The following is a 17708-nucleotide window of genomic DNA, read 5'->3' as shown; positions in this document are numbered from 1 at the left end:
ATAAAATAGGTAGATAATAGGCAAGAAGCTTAATTTATTGAAGGAAGATCTGAATTTTGGAAGAAGTGATGCTGAATTCCAAGAATTACTTTGTTCTTGTACAAAATCCAGACTTCCTTCTCCATAGATTCTTTTTCTAAAGCAATTATAATCAGAGTACCCTACATAAAACAAAATGGAACTGCATGTAACCAACACACAGACATCTCTAAAACTTCCAGAAGTACATTAACTCTGAAAACTCACATTTATGGCACTTTTATATTGAGAAACAGCAGGATATTGGGATTGTAGACGAGCCTGAATACTTTGTTTCTGAATTTACTACTCCTGTTTTAATACACCCACCAGCTTTTTCCATACTACTACAGAGGTTAAAATAGTGAAAAACGTTCTGAGAACATTAACTGGCTATCCTTGTAATAGTTACCTCAGACACTGATGAAAATAACAGCTATTTCCACAGTTCTCGATTTTTTTATTGCATTTCTAATAAAGATATCCTATCTGTGTTGCCAATGATCTTGTAAAGAAAAGTCCTCGCTTCTGCTGACAGATAAATCACTTGGGCTAAGCCAAGTTCTTTGAAAGTCAACAGGAGCAGTTCTTATTTATCTAGCTACTAATCACCCAACTTCCCTTTTAGTTCAGTCATTCGAATATAGAAGAGGTGATGTACTACTCAGGAGATGTTTGTGGTTTTTGTGTTTAAAGCCGTAAAAATGCAAGTAGGCCCCAAAACACACAAGCTATCAATTATACAGTCCTTCCTTAATATAAATACAAGAATGTTAAAAGACAAGCCAAACTGCTTTTATATTGTTTATGTTTGAAAAATGTATGTATTTCTCTTTAATCGCAAAAAACTTCCCTTGTTAAGGTAAGCCTAGAGCTCCAATAGCTGATGTTTACAGGAAAAGATTAAATGCTTGATTGCATTACAAGAACTCCAAAACAATTAGGAATAATAGCAGTAATAATAAAAAGGTGTTTCCATCAACTTCAGGAAATACAAATCACTCAGCATAGTACCTTTAACATTTCTGTGCACTTTCTGTGCAGTGTAATCTGTGACTTAGAGAAAAGGCAGGGTTATAAAATCTTGCCTATGGAGAAAACTCTACAAAAGAAACCAGATGTACTGAAACCTGCAGTTAACTGCAGTAACAATTTAAGGTTAAGATCAGTGTCTTAATCTTGCTGAGACTATTCTTTATGGATAACATGATTTTCCTGCATATATGCAACGTCAGTAACTTGGTTTGGCAGGTATACTCCTGTTTCAGGCTTCACTACAGAAATACTTTGCTTGAATGATTGTATTTGAGAATGTTAGCAACTACGTTTTTTTTTATTCCATAGTTAGAAGACATGGATATAAATATTTGCTCTGACACAGAAATAGTTTTTTAATTATTATTTGTCAATAAAAATATTGTAGAGAAAGAATAACGTAAACCTTACCTGCAACAAATAACAGCTTTGCATGACAAAGCCAAATCCAGGAAATACTGTCTCACTCCAAATGTCAAAGCATATTTCAGAGATTTACCGTCAATGATGAGAGCAAAATCATTTTCCTTCCTTAAAGCATCTCCAAGAGTACTGCAATGATGGCTAAGCGTCTCTCTTGTTCCCTATTGCACAAAAAATGTGTTGATTATTTTTAATTCCTACTATTTGTACGTCTAATAATTCCTTCAGCAATCAGAAACACTGGCATACACTTGAGGAAATTTTCTTTTGATTATGCTATCAAATAGATGGTATCCATTAAAAAACAATTTGCAAATTTGCAGCAGTAGTGCCATTAGAAACCACAGTACAAAAGGTATGTAGGATTGCTCTCACCCTGCCAAAAATATCTAAATTGCTGTGGAACTTTTAATGCTCTTTGAATAGCAATAATAGTTGCATAAATGATTGCAAAAAGATATTACTAAAATATGTCTTCTTTATTTCTATGGAAAGGAAAACTCACATACATAGACAGATACTGCAAGAAAAAAATTTTGTTCACAATTATAAAAAAAATGGTCCTAAACATTTTGAAAAAAAGTAAAGGAAATTTCAAAGATGGTTCACAATACAATTACATGCATTATAACCAAAAGCTCTAGCTATCAGATTAAATTTACATTTTAAGGTAAGACAGCATCAACTACACGTCATATTTTGCATTTTTTCAGTTGCTAAAGGAATTTTGACTCCCACCTGCTCATGTCACTGCTCTGTAAGGCAGTACTAAGAATTTCAGATTATATTCAGTATTCATCTGTATTTATGCAGCAGTGTTTTGTATTTAGCCTGCTTTGGGTAGGTCTGGTTAATTACAATACAGGTCTACCATAGAGTGACATGGAGTTTTCATGAAGAAAAAAAAAATGTTTGTTGTATGTTTTACAATGAATGGCCTTCATAGAGCTACAACATTTTCTTCAAGAAAGATGAAAATTTGTGCTTATAAAAAATTCAATCTAACAAACCGTCACATCCTATGACAACAATATAACAACCAAAAAATTGTGCTACTCCTGTGATATCAGGCATATGTAAACAGAATTTGGTGTAGCCATCTAAAAAGAAAACATCAAGTAGAATTACAAATCTCAAACACTCTGATATGAAACTTATGATACTGTTTTCCCACCCAACTTACTCCCATAATCTGGACATGCTGTTGTCTAAGGTTTTGGCCTAATTAGCTTCTACTGGCCTTCTAAAGATTTATCTAAAGGTTTATCTAAAAGAAGATAAGGCTGATGGGAAATTCCGCACTTCAAGTTTCCTGTCTCCCCCTCTGTAGAAACTTCAAGGTAAAGGAGGTGCCACTGTGACACTTTTTTTTTTTTTAGTAACACTTTGAAACATCTTAAAAATGGACAACTTCTGTAACTATTTTGCGGAGTGCCTTCTTTTATTAAGAAATATTGCAATGTACAAAAAAGTATCCTTATTTCCTTATCTATTTCCTTATCTATCTATATCCTATATCTATATCCTATATATATATATATCCTTATCTATTTCCTTATCTATCTATATCTTATTTCCTTATCTATCTATCTAGATATTTCCTTATCTTCATGGATTACTTAGCTTCGGACAACATTTGAAAAACACAATAGCCTGTACCTGTAATATTCTTCTCATCTATTGTTTCTCCATCATACATGCAGTATAAACTCTCCTGTTTAAATTGCCCTTAATTTATTTTTTAATCACAAACAGACATGATGTCAGGTATCTCCAGGCATACCACAGGTTAACCCCCCCCCACCCCCGTCAGCTCTATGCTGAAATCCAGTGTCTTCAATTAAAAGCATTACCAAAATATCCCTCATTTACTTCTACACCATTCCTATGAAGTGTTTCTCAGTGAAACTGAACGGTAATCAAACTATTTTCTAGTTTCAGTTTGAAGCTCACAATTGAAAGAATAAAACTATGTTTTCTGTCCATGACTAACAGTACTATACTGACATTTAGCAGCCCAAGAAGTTAATGTGGAGGCAAAAATCAATTCCAGTGTTCTTTTATGTAAGAACTTACTACCAAAACCACATTTTGTTTGTGAAGCTAAGATGATGTTTCTGGGAGCGGAGTCTCAATACAAATAATGTTGCAAAAAAATAGAAATATTTAAACGTTTTCTGGAAGTGATTCCAGTTCTACTTCACCTAAGGGATGCTAAAATGGGTGCGTGGGTGAACTTATTTTTCTTTTAATTCCATAAATAAGGGTATTTCTTCATACAAAGATCTCTTTCTACAGCATATTTTTTGGAGACAGTTCATGGAGCTGGGACAAAAGTAAAACTTTTTTTTAAACTCTGATTTCCTGTGTTTTGCATGCTAAGGTTGTAATAATGACCAAACTGCGGATACATTTGTTCTGTTAACTGTTTTACATGTCTTAGGGACAGGGGACACTGCCTGTCCCTGAAGGATCAGCATTGAGCTAGCTCCTTTTTAGAACACGCCACTGGTATGTACGAGATATTGTGCTATAACTATAACAGCAAAGGCAAGAAGAATCCAGTATCACTGAAATGCCATAAAACAGTTCTCTAAGGTTGTAACCACACAGGTCCCACTACACTGTGGGGCAGGGAAGTTCTGGGTAGTCCAAGATTCTTACAACATGATACCATTTGTTCTCTAAGGTTTCATGGCTGCTTGGTTCCTCCTGTACTGAGGGAACTGGGTTGTCCAGCAGCCCTCAAGGAAGCACAGTTCCACTGCACGGTAGGGCAGAGTCTCAGTATGAAGGATCTAAGCTGCTAAAAAGCCAAAGTTTTGGCCAATATCCCTTAAAAGATAATATTACAACTAATTATTATGGCCTCTCGCCAGCTGTTTTGGCATGCAGAAAAGAAACAGAAATTGCATCCACCCTTTCAGCTGCATTGACTGAAGGCTCTGTGATCACAGCACCTCCCTCACCATCTTCTGAGGCACACTTTGCTCCCACAGAGATTTCAAGGCAAATTTTGACTCAACCAGTCACACTAAAAATAGAGACTGACATCCAATCGCAACCATACAAGCAAGGAAAAACCCACAGGTAGGAGACAAGGTATATATTAACCAAACGGTGAAACATACACCATCAAACAAGGAAGAAAGCTTTTAACACAGTCACTTGTTAAAATATTGGCACAAATTTATTATTATTATTTTAAATAAACCTCACCTCTTGCCCTGAAACTGATTTACTTATTTTACTTTATTATAGTACTTTATACTTATTTTACTTTACCACATTTACTTATTCCTGAAAAAACATGACGTATATCTTTGGCACAGATGGATTTGCAAGTGACCAGTTTGCAAATGCAATTTCAGTTGCCATGACATCTCCATTCCCATGTAATGGGAACTTACTTCATGCATGTAGAGAAAGGAACTCTTGATCTCAATGTTATCTAGATACTTCAGCTTGAATACCATTATTCAGTATTCAAATTCAGTTTGAGTACCATTATCATATCAGATAATACAGTTTAAGAATAAAAAAAAAAACATTTTAAAGATACATTGCTTAAAATATATTCATTCAAATTTTTTAGTCACCACACTAGAAATAATTAACGTGCAATGCTTGGTTTCTGAGTTTTTATTGGACTCCTTTTAGAAGTTAAATAAAACCACCTCACTTTATTTCATGACATATGAAGAAGCATACAAAATAGTCAATTCTTTGTATTTCAAATCCATTGATTAAGTATTGCAGTAGTTCTGAAATCCATTAGTCTATGTATTATTAATTCTTACAGATTGGTTGAGGATTGAAAAACTCAAAAATTAAGGGTTTGAATCAAAAAGTTTTTATTTTTTTCCATACCAACAATCGGTGATAACAATCCTTCATAAGCTATTCAAATAAGTAACGTAAGAAAAGAAGAAAATCGCCTCTCTCACAAGCTATTAGTGTCAAAAGTTGCTTACTGTATCAGACTGGTTCCAAGCATTAATGAATAGCTGCTGCCTGTTCTGTGTTTGGGTTTTATTCTCAATTTTTATCAGGAAAAATATATTGCTTAAAATAGGTCATATTTAAAATAAAGTCATTGTGATTAAGTTCACACTGCAAAGTTGTAAACATGTTAAGTTGCTCAAAATATTTAAATAAATACTTATAAATTAAAAAAAGGAGAAAGTATTTTTAATTCATGTTATAGCCTACTTTTACATGCCAGCACTGAATGCTCCAGTTAAGGCATTCCCCTCTTGCTGATTCCCATACTTCCCTTTCACTTCTCTCCCTTTCTTTCCCTAAGTCCAGTCTTAAGCAACCCAAATAATATAGAGTAAGGTAAGCTTAGTATAATGGTTTCTCCTGAAGCCTTTTCGACAGTAATTTTTCCTGATGAGGGAATTCTTCCACTTTTAAGCTCATTTAATGCTCCCTTAGAGGTAGTAACAAGAATTATGTTTCCCCCTCCCTCTCATGGGATTTTTCATTTAATCTTGCATTCTTACCTTATCGAAAGAATCTCTTCTCTATGAAGCACTGTTGGTGGTTTTAACCCTTACCTGTACTTCAAGATCTGATTACAATTCCAGCTGTTAAACTACACAAGTACTTTTTGCCAGATACTAGGTATGTAAGAAACAAACTCAGGATTAGTTTGTTTGGGTACTACTACAAGCACCTAGCTTTGTGCCTGGATGGATAGAGTCATTACACTATATGGAATTAGCTTGGTAATCATTCTGAAGTCTATTTGTTTATTAGCTACACTTTGTTTCTGGCAGCCATAGCCAAGTTTTGCAGTTATTCATCAACATTTTGTAACAGAGACCGCGCTGTCTTCCAGTTGAGCAGTCCAAAACCGAGAAGATTAAAAAACAAAACACCCCCTCCCCGCCCTGAACAAACAAATAAAAGGACTCCCTCCCCCTTCCCCCCCAGTGGTTTAGCAGAATTTTCTGTATTTGTCCAGATAAATGAATGCTCCAAGTTATTTTTCAAACCACTTCAAACATGATATCTTGATATTTTAAGCAGTAAAAAACCCACAATGTTTCATTAACTGAAAACTTCATGTTTTACTTACGTCAAGAGAGCCTTCATTTATAACAATTAGTCCCATGTTCTTTCTCAAAAGTTTACAGGAGTGACCTGTTAAAAACATTTTGTTTTCAACAATTTGTTTCACTAAGTCCATTAAAATGTAACAAAGCGTTTTTTCCTTTATTTATTTATTTTTCTTCTGTAGGGGACAGAAGACTGCCCCATCTGAAATGACTGGTAAAAAAAAATACTTTGCAGTCTATAAGAATTAGACATACAGGTAGTACACCAGAATGGTCAGAACTTTCCTTGTTGCAATTTGTGACTGTTGTTTCTTGTCCTTGTGTTGAGCACCTCTGACTAAAGCACATATTTTCTGTAAATTCTTTTCAGGTAGTTGAAAAGAGCAAATAGATCTCCCTTAACTTTGGAAATCTTTGGAATGCAAGCTGCATTCCCATTCTTTTCTGTTATCTTTGATGCTTTAAGCAGAATTTGTGCTATGAGCTAGTAGTGATGCAGGCCTAGACAAATAAATATATGCTATTATTCATAAAAAAAATGACAATATTGGTACGAAATGTATTTCCTCAAACCTGAAAGTACAAATGAAAATAACCACAAACTGACTGTATCATGGGCACATATAAAGTTATTTAAGATTAAAGATAATAATACTAAAAAGAAAACATATAATCAAAATTACATTTTAGGGCACACTTAGGCTACTTATTACTGAAACGCTGATATGCTCACATGCAAAGAGTATTAGGTCTTAAATGCAGCTTTCATGTATTAATATTTAAAAATACTGATTTATCACTGTTTAACTTAGGTAATTCATGATTTCCTTTTACCCCCATTTAAAATAAAAGGAAACTACAAAAGGAAACTTCTGATTGGTGGTAAAGATTATAGTGCTTTAATGAACTAACTATATGCTTTACTTTAGTTAAGATCATGGTCACTACCAGCTTTCCTTGAAAGAAGAAGAAACATAGGAAGGAAACTAAAAATACATTTTCTTAATATTATTCCCCTCTCATTGTCAAAAAAACCCAAACCATTTATTTTCCATTATTTTAAATGCTACAAAAAGCACAAATGCCCATTTTTAACTCCTCTCTAGGATAACATGAGTTTTTCTTGCTGTTACTGTTGTAATGGTGGAAGAATCTACCATTCCCCACTCTCTCCCTACCAGAGACCAAAAAATAAAATAGTATGTAAATTCTGGAAACCCATATAATAGCATTATTTTTACAAGATACCTTTCTATTCTGAAAGCAGTTTTACTCCAGCAACTTCTAAAATTTCTAAATCTATCAACAAAGTCATCAAGTAAAAGCATATATAATACCGATGTTAATGGCAGTCTCTTGTTTGTCCCCAGTAAGTATCCAAATTTTTATGTCGGCTTTCATGAGTGTCTCTATGGTCTCAGGCACTTTGTCTTGTAGTTTATCTTCAATTGCTGTTGCTCCAAGTAGCTGAAGATTCTGTGGATATAAAATATTCGGTACACAAAGTTTTTCCAGTTTAAATTCAGTTTTAATCTTTTAGTGTCTTTTGTTTAACTTTTCATGTTTATGAAAAGATTAATGTTCTTAAAATTCATGAATCAGATTAGGTAACCACTAATAACGTTCTTCAAGTATATTCTTATGAACTTTAAGTTAAATATCTATGTGTTGTGATAAACTGCCAACTGTATAGCACGAACACTACAACTTCACCCAATTATAGGTGAATACTTTGTTCAGCAAAAGCTGTCCCAGTGCAGGGACACAAAAGTAAAGCTAACAGGGTGATTCCAATTCTGTCTTCTGCTAACTGAAGAGGGCTTACAGAGAAGCCATCCTCCTCTGTGATGTAAACAGTGAAAGAACAAGTGTCAATAGTCACTTTCTGCAACAAAAGAAATATAAATTCATGAAAAGGGGAAGAAAAACAGTTCAGCACTAAAAAAAAAAATTGCCTACTGTAGCTGGGAAGACTCCCTCCTTGGAGACACTCAGAATTTCATTAAAGTGCTAGATAACCTGGTCTAGCTTTAGAATTAGCCCTGTTTTAAGCAGTGGGTTATGATTAGATGATCTTCTAATCTTAACTTTTCCCTATGATCATTATATAACAAAGCAGATGTTATTTCTCTGTTAACCAATTTATTCCACAAAACAGCAACCCTGAAAAAAAAATTAACAGTAGCTCAATGCAAAATCAGTACTTTCTGTGAAGCAAGTTACTTGCTGCAAAAACTTTGTCAAATTAATCTTTCCTTCATTTCAATCATCTCAACTGCTAGGACTACGTGATATATCTGTCAGTATACTCCTAAAGCTTTTTCTGTCAAAGCATTATATCTCAGTGACTCAGATTTCATGGTACATGTAAAGACAAATTTAGAAAAAAATTAAAACCAAAAACCATAACAAACTACCTCCCCCAAAAACAAAAACCTAGAGAAATGCACATACTTTTTCAATTAGTTCATAGCTCTCCTCAAGTTTGAGCGCTCTGTTCTGTATAGCTGTAGAAGCCCGGTGATAGACATCTAACCATTCTTGATAATCACTTTCTGAAATCTCAGCTACAGCAAAACACAGGGTTCTTAAGCCTAAAGAGAAAGCAGATAGTATGATTCAGTATTTTTTTTAGTTTCTTCCTCGATATGCCTACAATGAGTAACTATTAAAAGCTTTTTTCTCCTATATTTTATGTTTACTTGTGTCTGATTTTCAACATATTGCTGCACATCTTGAAGAAGTTTATTTCATGTATCTAAAATATAAAATGTGATAGAAAGAGAAATTTATGCAGGAGAGTAACTCTTCCAAGGTAGCTGAATTTAATACAGGTGTTACACTTCAGGAAAAAATGATAATTTTGCAAAACGTTCAACTTATCTTAAACTGTAGAAGAAACATGAAGCCAATTACACTTGCTGAACAGATAATATACATTAGATGTTTAGGAACATCACAACTGTAAGATTGAATTATACTTCTGAGCAAAAATATTATAAACTTTAATTTTGTTATGATGGAAAGCAATAACTCTATAATGAAAGTTAAAATATATCACCACAATGTTACAAATTCCCACTTCTTCACCCCTTCCCAAATGTCCTTATGAAGTTATCAGTTGAAGTTAGAAATTTACCATCTAGAAACCAATTGTGAATCCCATCAGATTTATTTTCCCATATCACAGATTATTCCAGCTTTCCAAATTCTTAAAATAAAATCTTTATATACAGGCAATGTTTGGAGATCATTAAATATCATAAATCATTAATCTAAATCATAATCATAAATAAATATCATAAATAATCATAAATAATCATAAATAAAAATCATAAATCATTAATCTAGTGAATACTATATAAATATATACACATATATATACACAGACTCATATATGTACTAGTTATACTTCATAACAGAATTTTTCCTTCACCATAAACCTAGATTGAACACTACAGTGAGAATCTAAGACTCTAAAATAAAAATAAATAAATCTCTTTTCTGACAATACAGACTTAAATTGAATTTAGAGAGACAGGTGCCAAAGTCCTAACAGTTTGTTTTCACGTATCATGAGATTCTTATGTTTCTAGCACATGAAGTTGGATTAATTCTTTATATATGGAGAAGAGCATTGCTCTAGCCAAATGAAATCTCTTGAAGCCACAATTTGCAGGCAGAGAGATTGAGGAGGGGGATAGGCAGCACTATTGGAGTGTCCTTGGTTATTTACCCACTATTCTCTAGGAGATGAAGAGCATCTTAACTAGGGATGGCTAAACACAATCTTTATTTGTTCACAGGCTTCTGCTGTGCACAGATCAGCACCAGCAGCAATTCTGAAATAATCCAAGAGGCTGGGCATAACATAATAATATAATATCGTCAGGACATAAATCGTTTGTAATTCTAATATGTTAATAATTGAGCAGTATTAGGAACAAAGCTTTTTACTGTCTAGACCTAAAGAACAAAAAATTCAGTTGATTTTTTAGTTTTTTGTTTAATAAGAATATGTTAGCAAGATTCAAAGAAATTAAAATGAAGTGAGAAATGACATGAGGGGGAATTATGACTAATAGGAATACAGTTTCCACGATTCTTTCAAAATATTTTAGGCAGATGATAAAACAAAGAGAAGAAATCAGCATGTATAGAAGAATATCAGCAAACATGTCACTTGACACATTTTTCCTTTTAAATCGGAGCTTCATTTTTTTTTCTATTTTAATTAAAAAAAAAGTTTCTTTTCATTTTAATTTAAAGGAATCTTTCAAATAAAAAGTGGAAAACAGAATATCATTAAGTCTGCTTCTTAACAGACTGGAACAACAACACAAGAAAATTATACACTTTCTCTATTTATCCAAGCAGGCATTAACACTCAAGCTTAATAAGTGCTTAAATATAAATGCCAGCCATGCTAATCACTTCATTTTTGAACAATACACTAAGAGCATGCAGCAAATGCCAAGGACATACTGTACTGCTACATGAAAGGATACACATGAGAAACTTTGCAACGTCATTGGCTGTAATTTAAATCTGATGCAAAAATAAATACCAATTTCATTAATCGATTCCAGAGAGAGGTGTATTTTTTTTTTAAGATTAAATTTAGTGTTTTTGAAAGGTTAACAATTCACTTCTGAACAATAAATCTTTTCATCTCTTTAAAAGAAGTGTAAAAAAACATTTGAACAAATTTCTTAACGCTAATATATATGAGCACTGGTTTTAAAGAAGGGCAGGATTTTTCACTTTTTATTTTGATTTCATTCAGTCCAATCTGACTGCCAAAGAAAAATGGTATCATTTGTATCACTGATTTAATGAAAACAGTAGTTAAGAATTGGATTTAAATTCTCATACTAGTTCATACATGATAACAGTTATTGATATATTTTTACCTTTTCTGTAACCAAATATATATACACCCTTATGACCCAAACTAACTGATCATGGTTTGACTGTTAAAAAACTGTCCCGAACTTGACACTTAGCTCACAAAACTAGATTCGTAAGGTCAAAGTATGCATCTGAGGCTTCATGTTGTATTATCAGTCAAATGTCTTCGGTTTTAGCTGTGCTTTCAGCTTTCTTGCAAAGAAGGAAATTTATTCTTCTAAAGAAAGACGTTTTTTGTAAGTTTGAAACTCTCTAAGATTGTTTGAGGCTAACCAAGTGTTTCCTGTAGAGATCTTGATATGGAAAACAAGCAAAAGAAAGATCTCTGGCTTGCTTCTACTGTCACCAACAAACTCAAGAGATGGTGACTACAACACTAATCAAAATGCTTAATTACATGAACCACAAGAGAAACAATTAGAGAAGTCATACGCATAACAAACAGAAAAAGGATCTTTCCTGATATAACTACATTTGATCAGACATCAGTTATGAAAAGGTAAGGAAAGCATTTTAGGTAAAGAAAATATTTTAAAGTTTGCTTTCAACTATAAGCTTATTTCTTAAAACACATTAAAGATACTTTTAATGTTCCATTAACAATGTATTAAAAAAACTGATGATGTAAAAAAAATGAATTTCAAATTTCAGATTACCATAACTCTCTCCCAGCTCATAAATAAATGAAAACACTATGATACTTCACAGCACAACTCTACAATTCATGCCCTCCCTCTTCTCCTCCTCTTTCTGATATCTTAGTAAAAGGAAGAACTAGGAGCACTGATGGAAAAACTAATACCAAAACAGAAAACTTTCTACAGTTTGCTTTCCTGCTTGTCTATACTGTGGAACTTAATAATTGGCTGTTTGTATCAATAGTCTTAATTTCATAGTCTCTTATATTTTACTCACTACTCCTATTTCATGAGCCCTAATGGAGCAACTGCTTTGAAAGAGTGGTTGTTAAAAAGTAGCATATGGAAAACTAGTGACTACAATTCCTCATACTGTGAGTGGTGACAGAAAAAAATATATTGGAAAGCTGCCTTAAAAACACTATGCTAGTCATATGCAAGTATATTCACTTTGGCTGCTGTTTCTTATGCTACAGCATTCATTGTGTGAGGGAGATTAAAGTGATCACGGAAGATGAAACATTCACTAAGACAAAAAATTGTACGATATGTTTTCTGCTCTTCGGAAAAATATATTTTGTTTAAAAGCCTCTGAAGCGTTGTTTTCTTTCTTTTAAACTTACTACTGAAGCTTTTTCAGAAGATTATCTTTTAGGGAGGCATTACTAAAATGTAATTTTCTAACTTCATGTGAAGAAAACATTACAGCAACATAAAACTGCAAAACTGAATAGTTGAACAGTAACCACATTTGCATTTAGGTTTAAATTGAATAGTATCACCCACCTTCTGTAGCAAACTGCTCTAGATGTTTTAAGGTGATTTCTTTGTATTTTGAACTTTCAGCAAGGCGGTCATAAATTACAGTATCCTACAATATAAATAAAATGAACACAAAACAATTTAATAGAAAAATGTGTTTTGTAGACAATAAAAACACAGGAAAAAGTGGCAGAAAAATATGCAGTACTGTATTAGTTTACTTCAGTACAAATATATAAACGAATAGAAGTAAATTTATTTCAGTGGAAGGAAAAAAGGACATTCTAAACCCTCTGAATCTCTAAAATTAAAAACTACATCACAGCAGAATTTGTCTCTCCTACATGTTTTGCTGTTATTTCCCTTAATTTTGAAAGGTACAGTATCTTCTTTTGTCTTGCCATGTGGATTATTTTGATCTTTTAAAATGCTGTCTTTGTTTTAATATTAAGCTCAAAATGTAAAATTAGTTTTGCATAACTGTCATTCATAGGCTTTTGTAACCAGCTTGATATACAGAATGCTAACGAAAGCTTCTTGTCTTCTCTTGAGAAGATGCAGAATGGACATTTATATTCCACCAACTTTAGCTTTTTAAACCATTCAGGAATTAGATTTGCATCACCATCCCTCCTCCCCCTATCAAACATGAATTTAGATATGGACCAAGAACTAATGAGAAACCCCGCCATTCCTATATGCAAGTGTGATTAGGCTATCTTCTGATCTTATCTTCAGGAAGATTTACTTCTGGCTTAACACTGATGATAGGCTAAAATTCCCAGTTCTAGGAATCTAGTTGTTTATACTAGATTATTATTCCTACCTACTGATTCATGCTCAACAACCCCAGCAAGTAAATGATATGAAACCATACCTTCATCTATTTTCGTGGACTACAGAAAGAAACAATTAATACGAAGTATAAAGGTATTAGTCAAAGTACAAAGAACATAGAAGTACAGAATGAACAGGTCTCTCTAACCTTCTTACGCAGTTAGTAAGGAAAAAAATAAACTAGTTCATCACATTAAACAACTACATAATAAAATCATGTAAACTGAAAAAGGAATCATCCTCTCCCATCCCTCACCATTTTCAATGTTTTGAAATTCTACCATTCTAACAACTTTTTGCTTTTGTACGTGTAAGTGCATGTTCTTTGATAAAGTGAAAATATAGTAAAACTCACAGCTCCTTTGCAGTAGAGTCTTAACTTTCCTGTTGGCGTGCGAACTATCACTGACATTCTCTTCCTAGAGCTGAAAGAGAAATACATGCCCAGTAAGTGGGTAGTTCATAAATATTTATATTTAACAACATTTTACCTGTGAATATTGATATATAAGTTACATAATTCAAAAGAAAAGGAACAAGGCTATTCTGAATGATGTTTTCAGGTGACTGGGATGGAAAAACAGTTTCGCTGTCTAATAACTAGAATTAATGCAGTTTTTCTGTGCACTTCTCTGTAGGTCTTTTTCCTGCGAAAAGGAATTTAAGAACCTTTACTGTCACCTTAATATTGTCTACTGATTGCAGAAAAGCATCTTATGGCATAAAGCGTATGTGACCAAGATCATAAAGACCACTTCAGCATTTTCTTCCTTCCCAGCCAAACAGAAAGAGTCCCTAGTATACTGTGCCATGTTACTGTCATCAAATACTTCAGAGTTGTATTCATCACACATTATTTTAAGCATGCTGAGATTTAGAAGGTGCCTTGCCTCATGTTAACTACTCTCTGACTCTCAGTTGTTAATGAGATCTATGTTTTTCTTCTTTCACTCCTAATGACTGAAGTCAAGGTAGGAATGGGAAGAAAGGATGGACAAGATGGTCACCTTTGCTTTCTGTCTTCCCTTTGAGGGCCTCCAACAAACCTACTTTAGATTCAACATCATATCCAGTCAAAATGTGTATTTATACCATAATTCTTTCAAACCTTTTTTTTTTTTTTTTTTTTTTTTTAAAAACCATCTCCACAGGAACTATTTAGGGAACAAAAATAATTTGTCATGCATACAGCTCACAGTAAAATACACAAAAGAGATTGAAGTAAATGGTCCTTTTATAAGTTCAGTTCCTGTTGGGAACTGGATCCCATTTATAGATCATCAAATAGCATTGCATGAATGGTTTCTGAAGTTCAGATTGCCAAGGAAAACATCCCATAAGTGGAATATATGGAGATAGGTTAAGGAAAGAATTTTAAAATTACTCGTGAAGTAACTGCCTGAATATTATCTTCTAGAAAATATTTTCCTATTCCACCTATGTGTGCACTTTGCTTCAAGCAGAGATCTGAGCAGCAACATTTAATTACATTTCTACTGTGACTATTGCATAAGACAGCATAAAAAGACATTAACTACTGCAACTCTTTCTCTATTTCATCTCTAATCTAAAAAATCTCAGATAAAACCCTTAGACAGTGTCCAGTTAGGGATTCACTAAGATAACCATTGAGAAATTCAGATAATCTAAATTGCAATTATGTTGCTTAAGCTTTCTTTAAAATCCTGAGATTCAATTGATTCCTGGTATAATTGTTTAGCTTATAGCTATCTTAATTCATTACATCAGCCTGAATGTTCAGCTAAGGAAAAGAGGAGGAACCTGTTATCTATCTATCTATCCATCCATCCATCTATTTATTTTTAAACATATATACATATATGTGTATGTATATATATTTACTGTTTATACAGACACACACACACACTTCATAGCTAAAAACTAAGCAGTTTTTTACTTGTCTTGTAATACAAGAAAATTGCAATCCTGAAGTTCTGCATACACTGCATGCCTATTAATCTACTGAAGATGCACCAGAGAATAAGCAATGTTTTCCTGTAACTTTCTGAAACTTGATCTGTGAAGACAGACATTGAATCTTGACTGACATATATTCTTCTTAGCAAAACTGCAATAAAGCTTATCAGCAGGACTTACTGTCAAGGACTTCTAACTTTTAACTTTTTATGAGCCTTTTCACTGCAGTGATAGTCTTATGTCTGTTTTGTGGTAAAATAAGAAACCATAAAATTGTGCTATTACATGAAACTCAATGCGATACCGTTTTTTTTGTTTTACTTTCTTCACGTAGGAGAGACAATAGCTGGTAATTCCCATGGAATTGTCATGGGATTACAGCTCAGCTGAATTATTGTGAGGGGACAGAAACAGTATTGATGGGCCCTTTGTTACTTTGCAAGGCCTATCTAAAGTTTAAGATGAAATTTTCATTAGAGTTTATCCACACAAACACAAAAAACAAATATTGCTACCAAGGTTTTGGTACCTCTTCTGTCAGCCACTTTTTTTTTCCCCCCCTACATTTACAAGTATCAGTCTTCAGTCAGAACAGGATCAGTACATTTTGTCCCTCCTTCAATGATGGAGAGGAGATAAGATCTGAAATGCTCTAGAAGGCAGCCTTCTGTCTGCAGAGTACAACAGCCAAGGCAATGTGCATTATTCATAAAACTGATTGGGTCTGAGACTTGTCAAGCTATTGATGCATTTCAGACAAATTACAGTGGTATTCTACATCAAAAATGTTTTTCTCTAGACAAGGAGCTTTACCCTATAACTACCACAGAAGACTTATGCTAGAATATGGAGATGTGCTCCTGGGATGCAGAGGAAGATCAGTCATTAAATCAATAGATGATGCATACTCCAGATATTGAAATACAATTACTAGGTCTATAGTCATCAGTGAAATTAATTCTGGTGCTAAAACTTCAATTCATTCCTCTAACCAAACAGACACAATCAAAACCTCCATCAGTGGAACTGTGTGCATAATGACACATTCTTGCACTGATATGCAATTTCTACACTGATAACGGCCATAGCTTATGCTTACTGAAACAAGGAATCGTATACTGAAATTCATGCTGAACAGCACAGAGTCAGAACAGGGTCTAAAAAAACTCTTTAGTTCCTTAAACTTAGGGTACCACAGCAGTTGTGGCATCTGAGCAAAGTATCTGTTGGAGACAAATGAAACTGAGTACAACTCATAAGGACACTAGTTACTCCACAGACATTAGCACTACATTTCAGGAATAATTCCCAGCTGCTTTAGGATTATCAGTTGTTTTCAGTATGCTCACAAACCAGCTGGACTGAAAGCTACTGCCTTACAAAGGATAATTAGCATATTGTATACTTCCGTTTTCACAGGCACACCTCTGATCACTGCAAAAACGGAGTACCATAAAATACAACTCTACCAAGCATTCCTACAAGTTTTACTTCTGTAACTTACTTCTCTGAAGGACTACTCTATCAAATATTGACACTGTTGCGCTCTTGCTGAAGAGTCTGATCTGGTTTGTACTGGAAGGCAGTAAGAAATTAGTTTGCATTTCTTCTGGGGAAAAAAACACGCTAGAACACCTGGAAACTCTTAACTCAGGAGGAGTCTTAATTGTTACAGATTACTACTCTGAAGGTACATGCTGCTACCCATACATATGGTGTTAGGTTTTTGTCAGAATTTCTCCTGCTATGGAGCAAGGGTGACCTCTAGTGCTTCCAGCAAGTCAGTTCCAAGCAAAGCTAAACAGAATAAACAAAAACAGCTATAAAAACAGAATGCATGGTAAAGTTTTGGTGATTAGTATCCACTGAAAAGCTCAGTCCTCCAGAGGCTAAGATTCAAAAGGAATTCTCCATTCTCCATGAAGTATCACTGTTTAAAATATGGTTTTAGACTGACACAGAATTTTAAGATCTATGAAATCAAGATAAAGAGCAAAAATAGGAACAAAATAGGAATCTTTTACTGCTACCCCATGAATAAAGTATGAACTTACAAAAATGTCAAACTAACAATATACAA

At 33.7% G+C, this 17708-nt stretch overlaps 1 protein-coding gene across 5 annotated transcripts in view; it reads right to left on the bottom strand.

Moving 5' to 3' along the window:
• The window catches only part of ATP8A1 (ATPase phospholipid transporting 8A1), a 102190-nt gene that overhangs the window by 39081 nt on the left and 45401 nt on the right, over positions 1-17708 (bottom strand). For all 5 annotated transcript variants that reach the window (XM_040555387.1, XM_040555384.1, XM_040555385.1 and 2 more), the window contains 6 exons: positions 14046-14115; positions 12878-12962; positions 8997-9136; positions 7880-8018; positions 6563-6627; positions 1465-1637 (listed from right to left, as the gene is read on the bottom strand). In XM_040555387.1, the coding sequence (XP_040411321.1) occupies positions 1465-1637; positions 6563-6627; positions 7880-8018; positions 8997-9136; positions 12878-12962; positions 14046-14115 (672 nt within the window). The remainder of the gene's footprint in view (positions 1-1464; positions 1638-6562; positions 6628-7879; positions 8019-8996; positions 9137-12877; positions 12963-14045; positions 14116-17708) is intronic.

This window comes from Cygnus olor, chromosome 4 (genome assembly GCF_009769625.2).
Source record: "Cygnus olor isolate bCygOlo1 chromosome 4, bCygOlo1.pri.v2, whole genome shotgun sequence".
Taxonomy (NCBI): Eukaryota; Metazoa; Chordata; class Aves; order Anseriformes; family Anatidae; genus Cygnus; species Cygnus olor.
The sequence above is the reverse complement of the archived record's forward strand: the minus strand, read 5'-3'. Positions and strand labels throughout refer to the sequence as shown.